At 40.8% G+C, this 20032-nt stretch overlaps 1 protein-coding gene across 1 annotated transcript; it reads right to left on the bottom strand.

Annotated features, from left to right (window-relative positions):
* Nucleotides 1-16362: 16362 nt before the first annotated feature.
* Nucleotides 16363-19256, bottom strand: LOC112574710. The gene is made up of 2 exons (XM_025255939.1): nucleotides 18489-19256; nucleotides 16363-17121 (listed from the first exon to the last, which is right to left on the bottom strand). The coding sequence occupies exon 2, from the start codon at nucleotides 17113-17115 to the stop codon at nucleotides 16363-16365; it is 753 nt and encodes a 250-aa protein (XP_025111724.1). The 5' UTR covers nucleotides 17116-17121; nucleotides 18489-19256.
* Nucleotides 19257-20032: the final 776 nt, after the last annotated feature.

Genomic DNA, 20032 nt, shown 5'->3' with positions numbered 1-20032 from the left:
AAACTATGCACTAAGTCTTTCCCAAGATAAAGAGAACTTAGAGTCAACACTCTAATGTTCTGGCAACAACAATAATGATGATTATTACGATGATTAAGACAACGAACAATGTTTTACCCTTTAAACAATATTTATTTAAGCAGACGTCTTTCTTTCCTAACCTACAGCAGTCGCCATGAAATATTTTAGGTTTTCTTATGCGAAACAATAATGTCATTGTTCATTTGCTTGTGTGTACGAACCTGAGGTTTTATTTTCTGTTTGATGAGATTGGCTGCCGCCTCGATCTGGTTTTGAGATCCGCGAATAATAACACGCTTTGTTCTCTGAATGGTTGACGACCAGGGGTCAAGCCGTACATCGGCGCCAGTCATCATTTTGATCTCATCAAGTAGACCTTGCCCTTCTAAGGTATAAAGAAATGTATTCTAAGAATGAATTTAGTTTTCTGATCGGTGGTTATAAATAAGCTAAGAGAGACAGTAGTCACAATAGTGACTGAAATATAATCTTGAACACCCACATTTAATAATAATAAGAAGAACAACAGCATTAACAACAACAATAATAATTTGTTTACAGAAGCAGTGATTTAGAAGTGGATGTGGTTGTGTGAAATAATTGTGGGAAGTCTGAAAAGTAACGGGACTGATGGTTAGAAAATTTATTTCAATTTTCTCAATTTCCGCCTCGACGTGATTTCCCGCACCAAACTTGCCGCTAGGTGGACCCCTACAACACAATCAGCGCCGCCTTCTGATAGAGCGGGACACCCATGGCACAACAGGCCCCCACTGGATATAAAAGGACAAGGAGAGTGCGGCACACACACCAGAGGTAAAACACTGCTTTTCACACTTTGAAGTAAGAAATTATCTACTGCTGTATCCAAGCTACCTGTACGTAGTTTTTTCTTTTCACCAGGTCATCAGAGTGTCTGGAATTGTTTTCTATAGAGTTCTTTAATGAAAAATACAAAATTATGTCACAGGAATCCTACTAACCTTCTCCGGCAGGAAAATACTTTGAAATTTTTATTATGTGATCCTTTTGTCTGTCTTCGGGTAAGCCCTTTAGTCCGGAAAAAAATGACAAAAAGACGCAAAAAATTCAGTTTAATAAATATGCCACAACAACACTTCTTTTTGTGATTCTGTACTACTGACCAGCATTCCAGTCTCATACAGTTACAATGTCTTTCTTATACTGAGCCTTAGTAATATAAAATTTAAACAACTATAGTGTGAAAGAAGAATAGAGTAGACTAATCTGTTATTTATTACACATGAAGACACTAAAAATAGGTAAATATATAGATTAGCAATGGAAAGAGAAAATGACAACAGTTTGTATGAGCAAACACATTTTTAATAATAAAAAAATCATTTGACAATTAATTTTACCTTTTGTTCTTTTTTTCTTTCCTCCTTTTTACCCACCTGACAGCTAAAAGAAATATTTTTATTAGTGATTTTGTGCATTAATGTACTGGCAAATGTACATCTGTCCTTGTGCTTCATATCCTATTTTAATGATTTAAGTCAGTTAAGTGCTTTGCTTCGCTTAATACAAAGTTCTAATCTTTGAATCTTTATCACTTTTGGGGAAATGTTGCCCATTTTTCTCACAACTAACATGCATTCCTTATTAACCGTGTGTTCAGCCTAGACTAAAATATACCTAACTGGGATTTAATCTGAACACAAGAATCATATTCTAACAATTTTTAGTTCATCCTAGCTCAAATATTGATCAAATATTATTTCAAAATCAGTATCATTAAATGATTGATGTTTGGACTAAACTGGTGTGTTTTAGTTCCACTAAATCTACAAATCTTCAAAAACATAACTTGGCTGAAAATATGATAGTGAGGATGCCATTAAATGTATGAGCTTATAATGGGGTGTAATAACTAACTCTTTCGTCAAAGAATAAATGTCGTGCACATTGAAAATAAATTGTGAAGAATGCCTTCCTCACCTTTGCTTACGTTTCCAATGATATAGAATAAAGCCGCCGATGACGATCACAAGAAGAACAATAAGTATGACGATTACAGTAATATAAACATCTGAAACTACAGTGAAATAATTTGTAAACTTCTAATTTTTTTCTAACATAAAATAATAAAAAGAAATATTAACTGTAGCGAAAAACATTGAGATTAGTTGTTACAACACACTGAGGTAAAGTGTTTTAAGGCAGACACTTTCTAAAAAAAAATTTCAAATTATTTTGTATTTTTACAACTGCCTCGTTCAACATTATGTGACTGTGTATAACATTACCATTAGTTAATAATAAATAATACAAAATGTCCCAAAAAAAAATTATTAAGCGGGAGGGACAGGAAAACAAATAACATATGAACTGTAAAAGAAGAAACAGTAGTATCGTTGATGAATAAAATGAAACAAATACAGAGAGGAACCAAATAACACCTGCCATAGACCTTTACTTACCTTTATTGGCGCTAGGTTCTGTAGGCTCGATCTTCGACATGTCAGACGAGAGGATGAGACTACAAGGGTACACTGCATTTTCTACACCTTGATGATGCGGAACTGTGATGATGAGGTCTTTGATCTCGTAGCCTGATGCTAAGGCTCTGACATAATAGCCATTCTTCCAGGTGAGGTTAATGACACTAATGTCTGTGAGGAACCAGATTTCAGTGATAATCAGAATACTGACTTGTGTATTTTAAGGAACTGTGATGCTTTTAATGCATCAACTTCCACCCAGCGATATGATATTTAGTCAAAACTTTTAACGCTATAACATCATAGATATTCTTGAAATCGTCGCTACTTGTAACTTGGTAAATAAATAATTGTTTGCTCTTCTTTTTCAGTTTTGAAGATATTGTAGAGAGCATAAGGCTTCATAATATGCGCTTTTCTGCAGCAAGCAAACATTTTATAAAAAAAAAGCGGAAAAAAGATGTGCTGTAGAGTTGCAATCGCAAAACACACACAGGTCAGAGGGTTTAGAGAAGGATGGTTACTGAAGTGATAAAGTTTTGATTATAAAGTCATAGCTTACCTTTGTTGCCATCAACATCTACATGCTCAGCGCTGAAGTTCCACCTCCGACTACTGCCAATAACTGTGACACTCAATCTACACATCAATGGTATATGTTCTGTGTCATTGGCGGTTGAAGTGTTTAAGGACGAGGGCAGTTCTAAAGAACAAAAGTAGACCAATATTATGACAACAACATCTACAAAAAGGCATGAAACTTGTAAGGCCTTACACATAAGACAGTTAACAGATCTCTTATAAAATACAGAAAAAGAAAGTGAAGATAGTAGTGAAAAATCTTATAATAATCCCTGTTATTGTATGTTACCTTTGTTAAGTGCAAAAGAGCAATTTTGATATTTTTTCCCCGCAATCCTACAGCTGTACGTCCCTTCATGCTCATCTGAAGCGCTGGGGATCCTGAGAGTCACGTGGTCTGTTATTTCGCCATCAAATACGTAGCCACGCCCAGTGTGACAGTTGAAAACTTCTGCTTTTTGTTCGCACCTTGTTATAATATCTGCATAAGAAGAATTTGGTAATCAGTTTTAAAACATGCACGTGAGTTATTGAAAATATTTACAATAATTCAAAATGTAGTTCAGGAGGAAAGGCGTGATAAAAATTTGAAAGTAGCAAAAACTCTTTAAAATGTACTTAAAGGAACTGCTAAAGAGTGATTATGCCCCAGGAATGTGGGATTTGAGAATCCTACTGTCAACAGTTATAAACTTTATATGATAGACCCTCGTACCAGAATGATGATAGATAGCAAAATCTTCTCTTGTGTTGTTTAAGTAATCAGGGAAGTAACAAGTCAGTGTGGCACTGGAGTTTGATATCACTGACGGGATGTCACACCTCACCTCTGAAACAAGTTTCATTTATTTGTAAATTAAATTATTCACATTATTTATGTTATGCATATCCTTAAGCCTGTGAAGTATCTTCAGGACTAAAACGCCCGAAAATGAAGCATCCCTATGTCCTGACAACCTTTAGTGGATATTCACCTGTGCGTTCTTACATGCTTGCCTCCTAGCCTGCATGCTGTGTGTAGGACATTACATCCCCTTTATATAGTACACGAAACTGAAATCACACAAATCTTTAAATGAATAATAAAATGTAATAAATAAATAAAAATATATAGTAATACGCCTCACCTTGTTTCATTCTAAATTCACATGAGTTTTTGTCGTGATGATTAATTTGTGAGATAAGGCAGGCGTATTTTCCAGTAAATTTTGCAGAAGCTTGTGGAATTTCCAGTGTCAATTCGTGAGATATCATTCCGTTGAACTTGTATCCACTTTTCACGTGACAAATCTTATTTCCCTCAAGCCAAAAGCATTCTAAAACGTCGTCTGCATCATAATTTGACACGCCACAAACAAGTTCAAAAAGTGTTTTTCTTGAAAAATACATGAAAGTACGTAAAAATATTACAATTTCAAAATAAACAGGTTAATTCTAAAACAATTCGATCATTAACATTGTGATCTATTGCAATGTCCCCGGAAAGCTGGGGATGTGGTTGACAGTTATGGCGTACTACCCACTTGAACAATGGAGCGTAACATACAACATTCACGTCAACCACAGCTAATGGAACTACAACAAAAGCAACAAATTTATCAACATAAACAAATTATGCATAATACCTGCATGTAACCATTTGTCTTCTCTATTCAATAGAGGGAGTGATAGTACTATCCGCGCTGTTTAAATCCTGCAGTGGTACTATCTCCTGTTATAGCCACCATCCACTCTCACACAGTACAGCTTAATACAATCCCAGTACAGGGACGTTACGTGGCTTCTTCAACCATTGCTTGTTTATCCTATTACACAGCTATACAGACACAGCGATATGCACCCGGATGAACAATGCCACGTTGAGCCATCTAACGAGCTACACCATGATGTCACATAAAACTCCCGGCTCCGGTAACTGGAAAAGCGGATAAATACACAGGTGTTCTCCTTACCTCTGAGAACTGACTTCTCCTATCGGCCTTGACGGCAAACTTCTAGCTCTCCCACATTGTCTAAGTTCTGATCTTGTAGTCCTCGAAGGTTTCACGGCGACAGCTGGCAGCTGTTCTTGAGGACTGGATCCTCTCATCAAAGTTCTCTAACCCAAGCATCCCGAATTTCTCCGGAGTCTTAACCTCTTGTCCCATGACTAGGTCTCGAAGAAATGTTCCTCGATGTTGAAAGTAAGCTGAAGACGTGTCGCCTCCTTCTCGAAGAATTGTTCACCAAGAGACCCCTTCGCACTGACGTTGTGCCGAGAAGTGTCCAGAGCAACTGAGTTACTAATATTTTTAAAATACTCAAACACATGGCATACAACCAGATACGCCACTGGACAAACACACATACCTGACCCTTCACCTAATCATCAATTAGCCAGTGAGAACAGAAAAACAACACCCACTGACAGGTGTGCTTACAGGTGACAGAGTAGGTGAGGATACCGTCCCTCACCATCCGACGAGATGTAACATGATTTAAGACACTTTCTCTCCGTCCAGATTAGTTCCTTCGCTCTACATGCCGTTTGCACTTTCCTTGGTGGTAGACGCTTTTTGTTTGGCTCGCTCTAGCCACTTCAAACTGCCTGCCTTACATGTCCCCCCCCCAAAAAAAAAAAAGCTCGTATGCAAGACCATATTAATTAACGGTTTCTCTGGCTACAGAGACGCTGAGAATTTCACTCAAGGCTTGAACTGATGTAAATTTTAAATCACCACTCACAAGTCACCACAGACAGACACACACCTCTAACTCCCTAATGTCGCAGTAAAGCTCGGGTAAAGTCTTTTAACGTATTTATATCGATGAATGATTTCTACATTATATATATATCTACAGGAATACTTTCAAAATATATAAATGCATGTCTTAGAAGGAAACGAACATTGTCTCTTGCATAAGATCAAAAGGAGAATATCCTTCGTAACCTTATTTTATATACTTTGTGGAGTGAAGGGATAAAGACGTCACTTTTCTAGGGGTTAGGGATGTGTGCATCTCCTCTGCCTATCGCTACTTTGCCTCCCCCATTACCTCCCGACAGTGGGGTTGACTGGGAAAGTTTGCTGCGCCACACGGGTAACGAACCACCTGGTTGTTGGGTTCGGACGCATGTGTTTTAACCTTCCGGTAATCTTTCCCATTATCTGGCGTTTTATACTTCAGATTTGCAGTAGAACTGACAAACCATCTGTGTCATAATACTCGATCTCCATGCACAGAGTAAGCATTTCAACCCGGTGACCTAAGTCATCTGATTACAGTCTTACTGCACTGATGACTCGAAGGCTCGCCATGTGTCAGGGACCAGTTTATTAGGGACAGGAGGTTGTTGCCCCTGTCTTTCGTTTTGTTAAAGATTATTGCCTTGCATTTATGAGTGTGTTGGATACGTCGCGGTTTCGCGTCAGAACCCGACGTCATTTTATGACGCAAAAAAGTGACGTAATTGGAGAGAGACGCAAGTGAAAAAATATTTGGGAAGAAAGCAGACGGCTGTGAGCAGGGAAGAAAGGCGGACGTAACGTGTGTGTGGTGTTCGCTTGGGATATTGTGTGTGTATCGATCCCTGCAAGTATATCTGTGTGAGCCCCTGGAGTATATTTGTGGTGCCGGGAGTATCTGTGTCATTCCCTGGAGTATATTTGTGGTGCCGGGAGTTTATTTGTGGTGCCTGGGTCATGTGTTGATCCCCAGCAAATATATTTTGAGTCGTCTGTAGGTGTCTGCCGAGTCAGCACCTGTTATTAATAAGCATTGGAACGTATATGTGGTTGCCTCAAGTCGTTTGTGTGGGTGGATATCAGTCGAGTGTGAGTAACTAAGACTCTAATGAATTTATTCCAAAAACATACGACAGATTGAAGTATATAGAACTGGACATGTGTATGCCGTCTCAGTGACAGTAAGAGAACTGTTAGAGTTGCAGATCGCTGTGTGGAAGATCTACTGACTATATGTATATATTTAGTTGATGTTGATTGACTTAAAGTTATTTTTGTTTCCACGACAAATCTTTGTGCTATTTGTTTGAAAGAATGCGCAAGGGGACGCGTGCGTGTTGTGAGAGAAAGAGATTTAATAAAAGCGCGTTCCTGACACCATGCAAGCTTGTCGATCAGATTTCTTCTCAGAGATAGTTTGCGCATAGTCTCCTTATACATAATGAATCCACACGAGACTAGCCAGTCCCAGTTGCCTTTTCGAGAAGCTGGACCGAGCAGAGCTTCTTAGTGATATAGACTCTCTTCTTGTAGAACATTCCTTCAAGCTTGCTCCTATACCGAAGTTTATTGTCCGTCTCAGACAGCAGTAGTCCAAGTGACCGTCTGAATCTGGTAATTTTTAGAAAACCGCTGAACGGCCTTAATGTACGACTATGAGTATGACTGCTGTTAACGGGTTCCTACTTTCTTCACAGACAACCAATACACCGAAAACAAAAATAAGTAGAAGAGCATCGAATTTCTAGACCTGATATCAACAGAAGTGCTTACATGACTGGACTAGCAGCTTATACTATGTCGTATTCCCTTATTTAAATACTAACCGTGGTGATGACGATGACGATGATGATCAGGAAAAATGATTTCCAATACACTTTTCCTTTCGTGTCCAGCCTCCAACTTGTAGAAGTAGATGGCAACATATTTTCTCGTCTCGCTGACATTCTCAGGAAAGTGACATGTCAGTGACGTGTTTTGCATTGGAGCCACAGAAGGCACATGACATGTGACACTGCCATCTGTCATGACACAAAATGTGAAGTAAAAGCACAGTTGCAAACTATTTATATTTGCTGGTATTATCACGCATTTTAGTAAATTAGTGTTCGTATTCAAGAGTAGCCGACATTGTTAGGAGACAAACAGGAGAACAACATCGTGATGGAATTTTCAGAAGAAAGAAAATGATATCGTTAAAATCGTCCGCTAATGAAATGACTAAGAAACAATGTCAGCTTTTAATTTCACGAAGCAGTTACTGAAAAAATATATCAGTAACTTCGTGCTAGCTTACTGCAATACAACATGATAGTAGTCTATCAGAAAGACAGAGGGAGAAAGACAAGGAGAGACAGAAGGGAGGGACGCTGGGTCAAGCATAGCTGCTGTTATATGCTGATCGTCCTGGTCTCGCTAATTAAAGTTTCATAGTAAATAAATTATCGGATTTCTTTTTGTGTAATATTGTCTCCATCTTACTGAGGGAAATAACTTGGAAGAAAGGAATTACGACAGTGCACCGCCTCAGTGCACCGCCGGCTGTTAGTCTTTCTTCATGAAAATTATTTACCTCTTTCTTTGGTGAAACTATGCACTGGTTACTTTATTCTAAAGATATGATTTCACACTTGCACATAATATTATTGTTAAAGATTCACATTTAGTCTTTTTAGTGTTTACCACAAAGTTCTTTGGAGAAAAAAAACTATATGTACATCTATGTGTGTCTAATGCGTATAATTGGCGTTTGTGATATTTGTATTAAACATATTACACCCTGTTAAGATGTACTGCTCGTTTCATATTTCATTAAAACATTGCCTGCAGCTGCCTGGTGATGATGATGATGATGATGATCATGATGATGATGATGATGATGAGGAGGAGGAGGAGGAGGAGGAGAAGTAGGAGGAGGAGAATGCAGGAAAAAGATGGATGGGGCGCCAACTGTCATTAAAATCATCATCTCCACCAGTATACAGATGCTCACCACGCGGAGGATGTGCACTGGAGAAAGACGACAACAGACGAAGGATGACGATAACCAGTGTTGTTTCGATGAAAAGGAGATATGCAGGCCACGTCAGGAAACGAGTGTGGAGCGTTTTGTGCACCATCCTATAGTATAGATAGAACAATGTGCATTCATACTTATACCTCGGATTACACTGTAACATATTGGTATAAGTTGTACACATTATCACACAAATAACTGCTGTTTGCTGCTGACAGCTCTGATAACCATGCTGTTACCGGTTAGTGTACAATGTAACCTCAAATGTGCTACTTTACTGAAGGCTGGCCACCACATGTAATCTGTTAGCACTAAAACAAACTCTCCAGGGCATGGTGGGGGAAGATAGTTGTGAGGTTGCCAATCATAACATAATATGTCACAGATGACTGCCTGCAGACGGCCGCAAACAGTTTCAAATTATTCTGTACTTGTGGAGGATTTGATACCGTGGATAACTGGGTCATTGTACATAAGATAATGTGTTCAAGTATATCTCTGTCTCTCTATGTATACTTGCTTGAAATAGGTAGTCAGCCATCCAGGTCTGGAGAAAGTAATGTCTGAACATCAACAGATGGTTTTATCAAAGCAGTTGAAGTTTTGCAGACCGGCAAATTTAGAAACTTTGCTGACATTAACTGCTGAGTTTACTACTCATGGCAAACAGGAAGGAAAGACCGGAAAATCGAGTCATGAGAGAAATTCCGAATGCTATTTTTACACTAGTGGTCTGGGCCTAAGAACTAGGGTCTTAGTCCGGTTTCAGAGGGTCGCCATGTAAACTATTTGTCATTCTTGGTAGCGCAGTGGGAAGACGGATTCATGATCAATTTCTTCTGTCAGCACTCAGATTAGTCCTTCGTTTCGTTTTAGTTGTAGCTGGAAAATTAAAGACATAGGTGAGACGGTGAGACCTTTAGCCTTTGGTCATTTATTGACGCCATTATTGGGTTCATGTCAACGGATCAGTCATCAATATGAAAAAAAAGATACATTAGGTCGACTGAAGATATTAAAAATATTTGATCTGTGACTCACCACCATTTGTTGTTGTAAATACATTCATCTAAATACCATTGTCAGAGAACGTTCCGTAGAAAATTTTGATTTATGCATCAAAAGCGTTTTTAAAATCAACGAAATAAACGTTCATTTTCCAGCCTTTTCAACAGGTACTTCTGTAAACTGAATAAAACAAGAATATTATCAATGATAGAGCGTACTGATCGGAAACCTTTTGGTCTTCTACAATCTTCTTGTTGTCTTCGAACCCCTCTGTAAGTCATTTGTTTAAAATACGGGAAAATACTTTACCTGAGATGTTAAGGATTGATATACTCCTGTAATCGTCCAGGTTATCACAATCACTGCTTGTATGCAGTGGTAGGACTATAGCGCCTTTCCATGCCTTGGAGTACTGGGCAGTATCAAATATTCCGTAGAAATGTAGGGCAAGAATAATGATATAGTTCGTAAAGAACTCTTGATCATTTACGCTAATATGCCATCTGGTCCAACTGCTTTACTTGATGTAAGTTCCTCCACTGCCACTTAAATCTCTTCCACACTTATTGGTTTATCAAGACATTTCAAACCAGTCACAACATTTGTACTATCACGAGGAATATCTCAACAGGTTTGATAAGTCAAAAGATCATCTTGAACTTCAAAAGTAATCTACTACACTACTTACTGTAGGTCAAATATATGTAAAATGACCTTTTTCATTCCCTGGACGTGCACTGCTCAAAATAGTAATATCCTATGTTGCACAAAATTCTTTCAGTATTCTGCTAAACTGTGAAACTCTCCGATCTCTGGACTGTCAGTTTGCCTCAGACATATCGCTGAACCCAAGACCATCTGTGTCTTCTACATCCGGTAAGAAGACATAAGTTCTCAGTCCGGACATTAAAGTCACACACAACTGTTTGTGTAATACTACGAGTGGCCCGCACTTTGCACACAAACGAGAATGTACAAGAGCATACTTAACAGACACATAGGCTTGTTTATAATATGGCGACTGAGTCTACCTTGTCTAATGTCCATCAGAAGAACTTCGTTAAACTTAAGACTGAGCAGGATTAGACCCGTGAGCATTAAAGCCGGTGGGATTTATTAGGATGTGTTCAATCAAGATATGCTCTCAATGAAGGGTGGAGAACGGAACAAACAGGAAGTCAACAAGCTCTGGTCTCTTCTTAATATTTCCTATCACTGATTATTTCAGCTATATGACAGGTCTCTGTCAATCCCACTTGAGAACTGAGTGGAGCTTAATGACGCCACTCCAAAACCTTTGTGGACCCGCCATAGACAGCGTACTCAAAGTTGCGTCTCACGGAGCGAACCGAACGCCTCCAATAGTCTCCGACACATGCACTTGAGAGGATATCTGATCGCCCACAGGATGGACTGGACAAGCACATCATGTCCACACATAGCAACCGACTATATAGACTAGATGTCAATATTATGTTTTTCATTCGAGAGCAGTCGCTCGAATCTCTGTTACTATATTGGAAAGAATATTAGCCTGCGTTGACTACTGTTGCCTCATCTTAAGTCTATTCTCGTTATTGGTCTTCAAGCTGTCACTGTTATTGCTTGTCGTTGTACAAAACGATCACCTCAAAGTGACCGCCTTCAGCAGCTTCCTGATATTCTATGATTGTAGTTTCACTCCGTGTCAGCAGCTACGGAATGTAGTAGTCACTGCTCCTGTTCACTGTTCACAGACTTGTGTTCTCTAATGCAGGCAGCGTGTTCCGCACGGCAGATATCATAAGCCATCGTCTGCTTTCTCAGAAAAGATGTTTGAAGTCAGGGGCAGCAACAGGCGGACTACACTCTGCCGCGTGGCGCCAGGCGACAAGAGTCGGAGTCTGCATGCAGCATCTTGCAACACCACCCACTGTGTGTTTCATACACAACATCTGACAGTCTGTTCCTTATGTCGAGTGATCAATAAGTATCATTGCACCGTGTATGTGTTCCGGTGTCACGTGGCTCACGTACCTCAAAGCCCCACCTACCTAGTGCCCCTTACTTAGAGATTGACAGCATGGCCATTAATTTCGCTGAAAACTTGAATACACTACCACGTACCCTTAAATGCTATTTGAAAGAAACCAGAGTGCGCACACCCTCCTCAATAAGCTCTGAAGATGCTTCCAAGGCACGTAACTCTTTCACATGACTCGCTTCACTCCCCTTCCCCACCTCCTAGGCTTTTGTAGAGAGACCTTGTCAAAGCTTTGTATCAAGTATCGTTGGTACAGCTGCACGTGACTGTAACCGTTGCTTCCATAACAGCCGAGTTGTGCAGGACCTCCTACAACCTGACATCCTCATACACACCGAGAGAATCTGGCGCCACACCGCTACATACTTTAAATAAACTACAAACATGGAGGATATCTCCCCAAATACCACCAGCATCACTGCTCAGATCCCCATAGCGATGACCACCTGCTCGTTAACCCTTCCCTTGCCCCCTCCCTCAACACACACATATTTCTGTGGCACGAAGGAACAGCGACCCACTCTAAAGGACGATCATAAATTCGAGGCTCTATCAAAGCTTCATTAGTTTTCCAGTAATGATCCATTGCAGCGCTGACTCTGTGTTGTTCACAAAGACGAAGATAAATCTGTCCTGAAAGGCGGAATTTCTTGTAACCGGAGGAGGAAAATGGTTTTGCCCGTGAGAGAGAAGAAGGTATAAGGACACGCGGTGCTGACAAGTAGCGGCCAGTCGTCTCCAATGACTACCCGGACAACAGGTGGGGTAGCGATCACAGCCACTGACGACTACAGTAGCAATCAAACGAAACGGCTTCTATCTAAACATACTGCCATAGTATTCTCAACAAACAAACAAAAAAAGAAAATAAAGCGTAAATGAAACAAACATAAAGACAACTACATTTTTAAACTTTATTTTTAGTGCTGTTTTCCTTTATTTTCCTCTGTACCTCCTTATCTTTCTTTACTCATAAGCGGGTATTTAACATTTTCTTTTCATTCCCCTGTTGACAGCAAAGCCGGGGCTATGGACAAACGGCTCGTATTCCGTGATTACTCTCCAATATTACAAGAGTTTGGTACACTTGCAGCACAGGGTGAGGGTGGAGGTAACAATTGTGTGTGTGCCGGAGGTTACTCCTCGGGTAAATAATCACAAGTTGTTGATGTGCAACGGGACATGGCGTGAAGTCGGAGAGAGCTGAGGCAGCAAAGTTAACATCAGAAATACTCCAGACAGAGCGACGACTTTTCTCTCCAGACCGCGAACAAGAGCCGCCGTCTGCCACCCACACCACGTCACTTGCTGCCGCGTAGCCACGTCCTCAGCGTCTTCCACCCTCATCAGCCGCACTGGGATACCCGCTTGTCTCATGGCCGCCACTGCACCCGAGCTGTCACTGACGTCATACCAGTACAACACCAGCACGTCTTTCCACTGCAGGCAGGGTGTGGGGTCAGGGGCGCCGACTGTAGTAGCTGCTGTAGATGGTGCACCAACTGCCAACATCAACAGTGTCACCTCCCTTTACACAAACTGAGACTCAAGCATCGTGTGTAAACCGTTATAAATTAAACTGTTCAGACAAAGGAAATGCGTCACGGAATGATGATTTAATCTGTACATCATTATATGGGCATATTCTGTATAGACATAATGACATCATGTTATTGACATATACTGTACAGACATAAACAATGACATCAAGTTGTTGACACATATTGTCCTAGACATGATGTCGCTCTTCATCAGCTCTACTAACACACTTCTTTCAGTCGCTGTTCTTACCTCTTGACTTATTTGGGTTTGTTTAACAAAGTTGAAAATAATAACATGTCACGTGTTACATCTACAGTAAATGTACCCTACATTGCTGTATGACAATGTTACAGTGCATTACATGCTAATTACACTCTAATTATGCTACATTACACAACAAACTTACTGAGTTGACCAACTTGGAGACTGTGCAGAAACTGGCGGACTTCAAGACCGCACGTTGCACAGTAACTGACCTCTCAACTGAGTGTCCTTCACCTCTGTGGTACAGTCGTCTGACTGGCGGCCGTCTGTGTGGGTCGGGCACATCACGTCCAGCATATGTCTCGACATCTTTGTACTCTGAGATTTTTCTGGTCCTGCTCCACTTCCCTGACGACGGCCGTGGAGAGCGAGGGGTTTGGTTTAAAACTTTCACTGCCGCCGCGGGTGCGTCTCCATGGTAAACACTTGCCGCCCAAAATGGAGATTAGGGATCTCTGGAAGCTTTTCACAAAAACTCTTGAAATGTCGCCTGTCACAGACATGAGAGCTACAGATACACGGGACGACTCTCACTGACCGGTGATTTGGATGTATTTGTGACTAAACTGATTATGATGATACATGCATTAGTGACAAATAAACAGTTTTCTCATTGAAACCTCGCGCGATACTTGGTGTCAGAGAACAGAACCACCATCGTCCTTCTTAAGCTCACGACAAGTCATTCGGTGTTAACCATTACTGAAATGTTCAGGGTTTTGACCCCCAAGTTTAAATGAGGAACAACAGGAGAAGTGTCTTGTTTCCGAAGTTATAAAGCGGCGTCCAGACATCCGGACACTACTTCATGTTTCTTTATCCTAGGACACCGTGCCACCGACTAATAACCACATCCGCTTTAAAACTTCGGAAATAAGACCCTTGTCCGTGAGTTCCTCGTGATGCCTCAGGTCAAACACTTGCACTCTTAACTACGGCCTCTTAGTTGTGTTCACATCATACACCTGGCAACTTACGAAGCCACTTCATCAGCGATGATGTGCAACGACCCTTTGCTGGCCTCCTCTGACAACTCGGTTAACATCCTGCTGATGTCTGCTGGAGGTGTCAGATCGTAATCAAGGAGGCGAAGCTGCGTGGTAGACGTAGCAGGCATCTGCTGCAGCAAGCTGATGGTACAGCATGAAACAGGCTGCACGACCTTTCCTTACACGTCATCATCACGTGAACAGGATAGCCACATCGCAGCCACTGTATGGCCATCAGCAGCAGCACCACAGTTTACCTGTACCGGGCGGTCCGTGGACAAGAGTGTGGGTTGAGGCGCCGTGTGTAGGCAGGTGAACTTGCTGTTCCGGGAAAGAGTGTGATTACAGCAGTATAGCACTCTCCTTCCACCACACGGCCTGACCCAGGGTCTTGACACTCACACGTGGAGAGAATGTGCATGGCACACTCACTGTTGTCGCCGGACCGCAGAATCTAACACATATTAAAAGAACAGCAGTTATTATAGACTTTGTAAAGTTACAAAAAAAAAATAAATTAAATAAATTAAACAACAAAAAACAAATTATGCACGTAGAAAATAATTTATTTGACCAATTTTGCCCCTTGGATTGTCAGAATGATTTTCTGTTAATGTGAACATTCTTTTCTAATATGAACGTGGTTCTGACATGAGGTTAAGGCACAGTAGCAAAAAAATAATATCTTGAGAGATAAGGAACAGTCATTGAACTTGAGGACCACTACCCAAGTGGAAGAGAGAGGAAAGTTGCTGGGAATGGTATATCTTTTCGTCGCAGGATAAGGTTTGCTCATAGCTTTAGAATTTCTTATTTTTATTGCCAGAATAGTAGTAGATATTAGACCAACCATGGCGTTAAAGAACATTATTATCATCATTATCTTCTTATTTTTCTTCTTTAAAACACCTGTAATCTGATTATTAGGTCTATACTTACCAATTTTAGGCCATTTTGAAGGTTAATTAACAAATTTTGTCACCTGGTTATCAATGTTTTGTACACCTCAGGTGTCGTGTAATAATACATTTTACCTAGCTACCAGTGTCTTGTACACCACAGGTGTCATGTGACTGTCAGGTCCAGCCACAACCACACGTCGCTGCCACCAGTGTCCGAGTTCCTTCATCACGTGACTAGTGACGTCCCACGGGGTCTTGGGGTCAGACAACTGATCACAGCACAGACACAGACCTGGGATGTCGTCGGGGTCTGATGTTCCGAGACACCGACACAGGTCCTGTGATAAAAGTAGAAAAAAAGAAAAAGCAAAGAACTTCTTTAGGAACATGAATTAGCCAGAAACGAATCGCTTTCCAGTAAGACAGCGCGGTCTGAAAACTCATGTTTGCAGTTACATCACGACATCTGTATTGTAACTGTCTTTTTTACTGTTATTATCTCCTCCCGCTGAGCCTTTTATGGGTGACTTCAGAAAGGTTTGCACAAAAGGTGAATCAAAATTTGAGAAGGAAAACTTTTCAAAGCTCATACAATTTTGTTATTTCAACGAGGATCATTGCTGTAGAGAACATACAGATGTTTAGTGCATGTGGAGTTGTTGTTTTCTTGGCAACGAAAGAGTCATTCTAGGTTACCCTTCTCTATTGAAACAAGGATTATCGTGGTTTGAACGCCGCTATTTCATGTCCTCGGCACGATGGTACCGGCACGAAAGTTTTAGCTACGACTAACCGATCAGTTTCTACCCTTTCAAAGTATGTAGCTATAGTCCTACCTGAGTCAGTTGGTGTCGTGGAGATGGCCTGTTGAAATTGATGAGTCGTAGGTTAGCAACGGCGATGGTCTTAGTGATGCGCAGACCGGGAGCGATGTCGGACACCAGGTGAGACAACATGGCCTCCGCCTTGTCCAGCTGTGACACGGCGTCTCTCAGTTTTTTTCTGATGTTGTTGTCTATATCCTGCTGTGACATGTTCAGTGCCTGTATGTTGTCACCAAATGAGAGCACTTGGCATGCGAGAAGACCGTAATGTCGGTGAATAAGAAGCAAATCTCCAAAGTCTCCATGTTTCCAGCTTCGTGGTAAAGCAGGAGGAAGGTTGGCAGGTATGGGCAGCTGGGCAGCCGCAGCAGCGTAACAAGGCTCACCCAGGTACTGACTGAACTTAAGCTGACTCAGTCCAACCACTACTTCCACGTTCTGGTCAAACATTCTCTGCAGACAGAAGAGTAACCGCTGTATGGCTGCGTCATCTCTGACGTCACTGTGCTGAACACGAGGAGGATGAGGGAGACAAGTCTGTCCAGCAGTGGATGGAGTTGTCGCTGGTCGGGTGAACTGACCGGCCTGTCCAGGTGCTGACTGAAGGACCAGAACATCCTGACCAGCAACCGACTGTCTAGTCATGGGCACGCGGTTGAAGTAGACAGGAGGCAGGAAGTAGGCGCGTGAGTCGAGATCAGGGAAGGCGGCCTCAACCCACTGGAGCCAGACTACCTGGACTTGTTCTGACATGGTTTCCTGTGTCAAAATCATGTTGTTCCTCTTCATTTAAGCCAAGTCTTATTGCCTTCGTTAGGCCTGGTTGTTTTATCTTAGCTTTTTTGGTTTGTTAAAGAAGGGAAAAGTGTTGAGTGTCCATAGACAAACCAGAGTACAGAAAGAACTTTCTCTGACATGAAGAGACTTTACCTGTGTATACCTCCGTACGGTGTACACAACTTAGACAACTAAGCTCTCTCTGTGACCACCCAACGCACTGCCATCCAAGATAGCTACTAAATGTCCTGACGAGTGTTTCTTTTCTTTTGAAGTACCTGGATTTTACTTCTAAACTGTATCTCACTAATTATTCTATAAACTTAAAAATGAGGATTGAGAACTGAGACGACCTTTCTAAAATGTGCTATTTAAGTTATTTATTTCACAATGTTTTTACCTTTTGTTTTGCATTATTTATGAACGTTAAAAGTCTTCAAAACTACTAGACTGCCATCTCAAATTTTTGAATTTCCCACTATATTCATATCTGTGGTAAAAAATTTTAAAAAGTTTTAGTTTCTCATGATTATGATTTTAATGAACATTAAATAAATAAAATTGTTTTGCACTCGTTATATAAACAAAAGAAATCCTGGCTAAAGTGGACATTGGGACCTACAGTGGCACACGCCGCACATTAAAAGCTGTTCATCCTCCTACACTTTCCCAATGACTCGTTTTGAAAGAGATAGATACGAACAAATGAGCATTTTTGTTTCTTTGGCCGTCGGCCCATATCAAGAGGGTAATTATCACATGATTTTGTAACATTAATAGTATCTATAAGCCTTAGTTTCAACCCCCTTAAAAAAACACTTTCACATTCTCAACGCCTTGATTTTCCCAAAGAATGCCAAAACCAACTTTAGAGAGTATTATTATACAAGATTCAGCAAAGTTATTTTATTGTTTTGAAGTAGCTTTTTTTTTTTAAAGTTTCTTTCTGGAAATAGCAGGGAAGGTGGGGGTGGTTTCGGAGCTACAAGATCCATTGAGGTCTCAAGGGCAATCACAATATTCAAACAAATCAGCACCTATATGTGAGAGAGAGAGAGAGAGAGAGAGAGAGAGAGAGAGAGAGAGAGAGAGAGAGAGAGAGTTATGACTAGTTTTATTTGAACACAGTCATGTCGGGCACTGTTTTATATTTTGATCATGTGATACCAAACTCACACATGTTCAAACATTTCGTGAGAAAAAAAAAAATCGGTCTTTTAAAGGCAAAAACAGTTTTTCAATCAAAAACTATATGGAGATCTTATTTTTGATAAATACAAAGTAACAAACATACTTTCATGTACCAGCACCTTCACAAGTATAACAAGTAATGAACACAGTTTACTTACCCTCTCTTTCCAGTGTACGTTGAGTGAAAACTGACAATTAATTCTCTTGATGGCAACTCCGACTATTTCCCAACTTCGAGAAGAAAAAAGGGTTTACTTAATCATGTAACATTATTGTCATCATAGGGATGCTTTGCTTTGCGTCTGTAATCAAGGTCTAGGCACGAGACCCTGACAGTACATTGCTATCCTCCAGGCGGGATTCTGGTAAATATCTTCCTTATAGGTTTACATATATAAGGTCATTGTGACATGCGCAGTGAAATGATGATCCTCACGTGATTACTAATGTATAATAGATAATGTCACATTGCAAGTTCTGAGTGGATTATATTTTTTAGTTTCAAAATCATTAGTGAACAAGCTACACTCATGCTCAGAATGAACCGGAAGGAATGTGTAGCCGCCAACACGAAGTGAGTCTTGTGTCGCACAGAGCAGCTTGACAGAAGAGGCTCAGAGAGGTGATGAAGCTCAGTGACACAGGACTTGCAGTCTTCAAGCTTTTAAAATGCTCTCAGTTAGAGGACTAGAAGGCTTTAGTATCAGAAGAAGGGTCTAGCCTTTACATTTACAAAATATACAATTTAGAAAATTACCGACGGAAAACTCATTCTGTGGTTGCGGATCACACGCAGCATGCATATGTCCAAATGTTATGTGGCACAATGTAGATCATGGCGTATACAAATGTCACAATAGGTGTCTGTGATCTCAAATGTACAAAAGGAAAGATGCACTTGTCTAGAAGCACATGAGTAATGTTACACCGCGCACAGACACGTACACTCTGTTGAGTCATTTAAATGTTCACTGACAATAATTCATTACAATTACTCCTTACAGTCCACAATACTAGTCCTTTCTTACAACCTTGCCCCACCCTTCCCTTTTAACTAATTGCCACTTCCCTGCTCTTCCTTTAGCAAAATCATCACACTCTCAGTCCTTGTTACTTGGACCATGTTCACTTGTTTATACTTGTCGTGTATTCGTCCTTGGTACTGCTGTTTGCTTGTTCTTATGTCCCTTCTATGTCGCCCATGTCAGGCTAAGAGCACGATCCTCACGAGTGTGTGTATGCGCTTTATATGCATTTATTTTATTATATACTGTATAAGTAACACAGGTATCCACAGTTGAGAGACTTCGTTATGTCACCTTAGACCAGGGGTGGGCAATTAATTTTCCCAAGGGGCCGCATGAGAAATTGGTATGGTTTTAGAGGGCCGGACTAAAATAGTTAACTCAGTTTTACCCAATACTGTATATATATACTAGCGGGCGGGCTAGCGGGCTGGCCAGCGGCCGGGTCGGTCAGGGACAGGAGGCGGGCCGGATGCGGCCCGCGGGCCGGCCTTTGCCCTGGTCTGCCTTAGACTGAGCAAAACATGCCTTTGTACCTTAAAATTATTATTTGGTTGAGTGACATAACATTCATTTGCTCCATATGCCCTCAAAACACAACTTCACAATCTTTTGTCAAGTGTGGATAAGGTTACAGAAGGTTACATCACTAGGACTGGAGAAGTTCTTTATCCAAG

The sequence above is a fragment of the Pomacea canaliculata genome, linkage group LG11 (genome assembly GCF_003073045.1).
Source record: "Pomacea canaliculata isolate SZHN2017 linkage group LG11, ASM307304v1, whole genome shotgun sequence".
In the NCBI taxonomy this organism is placed as follows: Eukaryota; Metazoa; Mollusca; class Gastropoda; order Architaenioglossa; family Ampullariidae; genus Pomacea; species Pomacea canaliculata.
The sequence above is the reverse complement of the archived record's forward strand: the minus strand, read 5'-3'. Positions and strand labels throughout refer to the sequence as shown.